At 37.6% G+C, this 7,407-nt stretch overlaps 1 protein-coding gene across 1 annotated transcript; it reads left to right on the top strand.

The window, feature by feature from the left end:
• The first annotated feature begins 4,850 nt into the window (after window positions 1–4,850).
• On the top strand, window positions 4,851–6,111 carry LOC104434736 (auxin efflux carrier component 4-like). Its single transcript, XM_039306867.1, has 2 exons — window positions 4,851–5,537; window positions 5,854–6,111. Exons 1-2 carry the CDS (start codon window positions 4,851–4,853, stop codon window positions 6,109–6,111), a joined length of 945 nt encoding a protein of 314 aa, XP_039162801.1.
• Window positions 6,112–7,407: the final 1,296 nt, after the last annotated feature.

Below are 7,407 nucleotides of genomic sequence, written 5' to 3'. Positions count from 1 at the left end.
TGTAGAACTAAGAAATTAATAAAATATAAAACGTAAGATTTCCGACAACCCAAATCGGAGTTGGTACTTAAGTGATCATTTAAAAAAAAGTAATGCTTACTTGATCTAAAAAAAAAACATTTGGCACTAAAGTGAATGTTGTACACAACTTTTGGTACTTTTAGTGTATTTTTCCCTAACAAAATGAAAGAAAAGAAGTGTCTAAATTGTTTATTTAGGAGATATGTTTGAGCTTTCCTTACCATAACAGCATTTCCAAGCTTGATAGTATTCTTGAACCAAAGAGTAATCCGCACGCATGCCAACATGAGGAAGGCGTTTGTCTCCAAGATGTAGATGTTGGGATTTGTTTCGATAAACAAGAATACGTGCATGAGTAGAATAAATCAAAGTCTAATTCTCAGCATAAGTAAAAACGCCCATACACGTATTTCAAAAGCATTGTTTGTGCATTTTAATAAAAGCACACAAAAGTGATAAAGGGGCAAATCGCATTACCCTTGTACCGTGCTCCAAAAATTTGGTTATGATGTTCTTCAGAATTTGACTACAAACATTTGATGTCCTCGTGGCATTGATTCTTACATTCTTTAGATTCTGACTATGAATGTTTGATCTCCCAGTAACATTGAGTCTGATGTTATTGGAATTTTGATCACGAAAGTATGATGTTTTCTAGTATTACTTGTTCTAACTTTCTTAGATTCAACCCCACAAATATTGAGCCTATAGTTCAAACACACCACCAATCTCATGTTGAATAGTAAAGAGAAATTGAGAGATCTCACCATTATAATTGTGATAGCAATCACTCTCATGTATAAATGGTTTGATTGTTCACTATCAACACTTTCAATTGTCAATTGTCAATTATCCTGTGATCTACTCTCTCAATTTCCTTTTTATAACTAGTCCTAGATCACATGTAAATCAACTCATTAACTCTAAATCCATTTCAAATAATTAATTCGGCCGTATCTTATGAGGAATATGAGTTTTGAGACCGTTTCAAACACTAATTATGGCATTAATTTGTAACCATTTATGAGTCCTTATTTTGGGCATTAATTTTGTAACTATTACAATACTTTATTTGATCGTTATATTTGAAACAGTTTCAGAATATTAATTGGTCATTTGAATATAAAACCATTTCAGATAATTACACCACCTATTGATTTTAAAATTGTTTTAGATCATTAATGTGACCATTTAATCTAAAACAGTTTCAGATCTTTAATTTAACCATTAAAAACCATTTCAAATCATTAATTTGGTTATTAATTTTAAACACACTTTAAATTATTAATACAGCTATTAATTCTGAGCTCACTTCAAATTATTAATTCGGTCGTTGAATTTGAACCCACTTTAAATCTTTGATTCGGTCTTAAAGTCTAAAACCTGCTTTAGATTTTTTATTCAGCCATAAAGTCCGAAACACCTTTCAAATCTTTTATTTTCAACCCAACTCAATCTAATTAGCTCAATTGCAAACATAGTTACAATATTGTCTCTCATTCAAAAGTTATTTTAATTTGTTATGGTATGTGACATCCCTAAGTTCATCACTGAGTTAGCAACAAGATTTATACTAACACATTAGCACAACCAAAAGAACTTATTATCATGATCAATCTCTGGTTTCTACAAACTTGAGTGATATCTAGCATGACTACCTAGATAGTGTCAAAGTTTCAAAAACAAAATAAACTTGTCAACTTTGGCGACCAAGCAATTTGATCATTCTATCTCACCATGTCCCAATCAAATAAAGGCCATGGAATTATTTGTCAAGTCACCAATTCGATCATATGCCCAAATCTAATTGACATGTATTCTATGAGACGTGTACCGTTCATTCTTTGTTACAATCCCAACCAAGGATTTTCAATATAATGTCACAAACAAGCACCTATATTCTAACTCGAATATTATAATACTTAATAATTTATGACTCATCATCCCCTCATCCAATACTAAATGGTGATGCTTGAGAACACATTGGTTTCAACAGAATCAGCAATATCCAATCAATGATCCATCAACTAGGGACTATTTAAAGATTTGGCATAACAGTAAACCTATCACACATAAGAATAGATTCAGTCCCAACTAATTTTATGGACTCATTTGCATAAATAAGACGACGAATGAATATATCTTTGCCATTAAATAATCCTTAGCATGTGACTATTACATGGTTACTATAGGACATATAGCAAACAATAAATTCAACCTTTGAGCTCTTCTAAGGTGTCCGCCTTCCCTCATCGGAAATGCTTGAGCGCTATGGACTGTTTGATTATGGAAAAGGAAGCCAAGATCAAGGCCTGACTAGCAATAATCGCTGCCATTGCGGTCACGACGAACATAGGCTAGTCACCTAGTTTTGCAAAATTTGACCAAATATGAGTATACGGAGCATAAAGTATGATGATTCATTACCATATTAAGGGATAATGACGCAAATAGTCCTTAAACTTTGATTCAATATGCAATGTGGTTCTTAAATTTTGAATTTATTCAATGAGATCCCTGAACTATAGCCAATGCAATGTGGTTCTTAAACTTTTAATTCATTCAATGTGGTCATTGAATTTTTTATGCATGTTCAACTTAGTCTTTGAACTATATGAAAATATTCAATAATGCCATTCTATTAATTCAAGTTTAGAGATAATATTGAACATTTTTATATAATGCAAGAATTAAATTGAGCATTTATTAAAAGTTCATGGATCACATTGCACATTAGACTAAAGTTCAGAGACCACATTAAACAAATTAAAAATTTAGAGACTACATTACATATTGGTTCAAAATTAGAGGACCGTTTGTTCCATTTTCCCTCATATTAAGTAAGCACAAAGCACCTAAAAGGCAATAGTGATGGGACTTGCTCGGAATGAGCTATAAAAGACCGTCGCGGAATTCTCTCTCTGCCTTTGAGTGCATGAAGCTTGATCGAGAATAAGCGAGAACAATGGCAAGAAGGACGATAAATCTCAAGCTCATTTAAATTGCGCACGGGTACCGAAACAGCTCTGATTAGCGATGAATGCTACCACCCCTTATCGACATTAATAATTGAAACCGAGATACGTAAGAAAGACCGTGTTGGATGCAGAACGAAATGCATTTTTTAGATATTGAAGTGCAAGTACTTTAAACTCCTTGCTGGGAGCACAACGATACGTTCAAAATGACAGTTCGTTCAAGAACCGGCGGATGTTTTTAATGGTCCATCGTCGATTCTTAGACAAGAAAGGTAAATGATGAAAAATTTAAAGGTACAAAAATTGGAAACAGCAGTTGCCAGCCATAGAAAGGATATTGGAATGTAAAGATAATATGAAAGTATAGATGAACAACTAGTGCTCTTTAATTGATTGGCCGTTCTCTATATAAACTACAATTCAAAAGTTTATGCCTACAAGCGACAATTGACAACGATTGCTAAGAAACCAAACATATTTTATGCGGCTCTTGCAACTCAGCGATCCTTACCTACAAGAGGCGAATTGTGATATCGTCGACTCCATTACTTGACAGTTACACCTCCACTTCTTTGCAGCTACCTCTAGCGATTGCATCCAAGACTGTCGGCTCCACTACTTGACAATTGTTGTTATTATTATTATTATTATTATTATTATTATTAGTTTTTTTGGTAAGTTACTTGACAATTATTTCATTTTCCCTTCCTTGAAAAATTTAACATGAAGAATTGTATGCTGGCCAATACACCAACGGAGTACAGAACCAAACTTTAGAAGTTTGAAAATGTTGTCGATGTTGATTCGACATATTATCAAAGCTTGATTGAGAGTTTGAGATATTTGACATGTACAAAACCAAATATCATATACAATGTTTTAATTGTGAGTCGATACATGTGGAAATCGAAATCACTTAAAGCAGCAAAGAGAATACTTTGCTACATCAAAGGTACTGTTACTCATGGCTTACCTTATTATCGGTCTAAATCCTTTCGGCTTAGAGCTTATTCGGATGGTGACTATGGTGGAGATATCGATGATCGAAAAAGTACTATGGGCTTTGTATTTTTCTTATATGACACTGCTTTGACGTGATCATTAAAGAAGCAATCCAATGTTACTATGTTGACATGTGAAGCTGAATATGTAGTTGCATCCTTATGTATTTGTCATGCAATATGGTTGAGAAGACTACTCAAATATATTAATGTGGGGCAAAAGAAAGCAACAAAGATTTTTGTTAATAATGTTTCTGCTATTGCTTTGGTGAAAAATCCAGTTTTTCATGAACGAAACAAACATATCGGTGTCCAATATTACTTCATTCGAGAATAGGTAAAAGAGAAAGAAATTGAAGTGTCGCATGTGAAGACACGAGACATAATAGGAAACATTTTCACTAAATCCCTCAAGTTGATACTTTTTGGAAGTTCAAGAGTTTGCTTGGGATGATTGATGGAAGAGAATTTGGTTTAAGGGAAAGTGTTGAAAATTAAACCAAATTTATTAAAATGTCAAATTATCAAGTTACCGATAACAATGGAGGAGTTACCAATGTCAATCAATTAGCACATTGCCAATATTCTAGAGTTGATGCCGAAGATTGCTCGATATACGCATTGAAAAAGAGTCATTATAGTAGTGTTACTTTTAATAAGATTGTTCGTATTTCTATATTATGTCTATTTGTGTCTCGAAGTCTTTTGAAAGTTCCTAGGGCTTAATCTCCTCGGAACACTAGCTATTTATGAGGAAGAGTAAAAGTCGTGTAAGGAGTCTATAGATATGGGAGTCTTGTAATCGTTCTTGATAAGATGAAATAAGATGAATTAAACGAAAAGTCTATCTATGTCCTTCTCTCATTCATGTGAGTTGCGAGTATTTCACTTTCAAATTTCTTCCATCACCAATGTCGTGTCCCTCGACGGCCGCAACTTTCTCAAGACCAACGACGAGATCGGCAACGACAACAAGCTCCATGTCATCATCCGGAAGCCCAACTCATCCAGGAGGTCACTCGGCCCCGGCTCCTTCGCCGGGCTGACCCCAAGGCCCTCGAACCTCACCGGCGCCGAGATTTACAGCCTCGGTTCGTCCCAGAACCGGACCCCAAGGAGTTCCAACTTCAACCAGTCGGACTTCTCCTCCATGATGGGATTGGCCCCGAGGCGGTCCAACTTTGGGTCGGATCCGTACTCTGTCCAGTCCTCGTGCGGCCCGACCCAAAGCCATCAAATTTCGAGGAGAACTCGGCGGCAATGGCACGGTCTGAGCCGTCTCCAAGATTCGGGTTTACCCGGCGCGGACGGTTCCGACCGCATACCCAGCTCCGAATCCAGAAATCGCATCCGCTTTCACCAAAAACAGCAAGAACGCGCAACAGCAGCAGCAGCCAAAGCAGGAATGAAAAGCCAACCACGACGCCAAGGAGCTCCACATGTTTGTGTGGAGCTCCAGCACGTCGCCGGTTTCCCAAGGGGGCGGGCTCCACGTGTTCAGGGGGACAGAACTCGGACCGTCGGAGCAATCTGGACGGTCCGATCAGGGCGCCAAGGAGATCCGGATGATTGTCGCCGACCACCCACCCAATGGCGAAACCAGAAGTTGTCCCTTTTTTTATATGTGACTGGTTATCAACTCGATTAATTTAATGATTAATCTTGCTATCAGAGGCCACACGATTTCTACTTAAGGAATTGTTTTTAATTAGTAATTTTATGTTTGGCTCGCATTACAAAATTTTATGTCCCTCTGTTTTACTAAATATTAAATTTCGAACGTTACATGGTTGTGATGATGATGTAAAGCGGTTGCGGAAACTGAGGGCGTGGGTGGGCGGGGATGACTTCAGCTTCAGTGGGAAAGGCGGGGAAAGAGACTAGGAGAGAGAGAACAAGGAGCGAGCTCCACGGCGGAGCTGCACCCAAAGGCCGCAGGGGTGGCGGAGCAGCTAGGCGGCAGCGGTGGCCGGAAGGGCAGGGAGCAGATGCCCCCGGCGAGCATCATGACTTGCCTCATCCTCATCATGGTGTGGCGCAAGCTCATCCGCAACCCCAACACCTACTCTAGCCTCATCGGCCTACCATGGTCCCTTGTCACTTTCCAATGAGCCTTGAGCCTCAAGTAGGTGGAACTCCTATACATCATCATTTGTTACCCTTGCAGCGTTTATATTCCCATTCTTGTCGAGATGGGGAACACAAAGGACAGCTCCGGACAATCTTGCAGCTCCAGATGATAAAGAGCTTTCACCAGAAAAAAAGGAACAATATCCATCCCTCTTTCTCACTGAGCTCTCCTCCATTTGTGGTCATTGAAGTTTGGATGATCATTCAATTTTGATTTCAATCACTCAATACGGTGATCTTTAAAAAAAATAAATAAATCAATTGAAGTATGTCAAATGAAATCCAGCCGATTTCCTCGATGAACTACTGACGTGGCTGATATGTGGCCAAATTTTAGAATGCCAAGTCACATAAGCACAACGTTTCAGCATTTTGTTGGAAATAAGTTGGATTCTGGAAAAAGTGCAACAACTGTAAGAAACTGAAAGTTTGGTTCATTTGGTGATTAAATCAAAGTTCAGTAAACAACTCAAAAAATGACTAATGACCACCACTGAAATTTATCCTGCGCAATGAAAGTATATAAGAGAAAACAGGATGCGGAATGAATACCAATCCAAAAAAGGGCAACATAAATTGATCAGAAGCAATGATAAAATCCCCAAACAGCACGATCAAATCATATGATAAAATCCCCGAACAGCAAGATCAAATCATACTCTTTATTTAGGACTTAATTTTCGAAACTAGTATATGATGAAACTACTACCATTCAGCATATTAATCATAAAAATAAGCCACGGGCTCTTGGTTTTACAATTTTTAACAAATCCAAACAGAAAGATGTTCCCTCTATCCTGCAATTTCATCTTTACACAGTCCAACAAATAAATCTCGCAGTACCAGCATTTTCCCTCTATCCAGATCCATCTAGTTGTCCAAGGGAAAGAAGGTGTGCCATATATTGCTGCAGCATAGAAAAACAGAGACCAAATATGAGGAGCAACAAGCTTTGCAGTGCAAAGTTGACACTCCATATGCAAGACTCTGCTTAAGTTGGAATTTGTGAATACTAGGATTAAAACCTTGACTTCTCAAACGAGAACTCCCCCTTTGATCTCCATTCCTTCTTTTAAAGGTTTATATGCAGGTAATTATGTATAACAAAGTTAATTGGCATCACAAGCTTCAGCTAGACAATTTTTCAGGATCTTAGATCCTTGATTTGTCCTAGAATCCTATCTTTGAAGATGAAAGAATCAGAACCAGCTAAGGATCCTGATCTGCACAACCCTGCCATGCACCAGCAGCTTAATTGTGCAATGTCAGGTTTCAGT

The sequence above is a fragment of the Eucalyptus grandis genome, chromosome 2 (assembly GCF_016545825.1).
Source record: "Eucalyptus grandis isolate ANBG69807.140 chromosome 2, ASM1654582v1, whole genome shotgun sequence".
In the NCBI taxonomy this organism is placed as follows: Eukaryota; Viridiplantae; Streptophyta; class Magnoliopsida; order Myrtales; family Myrtaceae; genus Eucalyptus; species Eucalyptus grandis.
The sequence above is the reverse complement of the archived record's forward strand: the minus strand, read 5'-3'. Positions and strand labels throughout refer to the sequence as shown.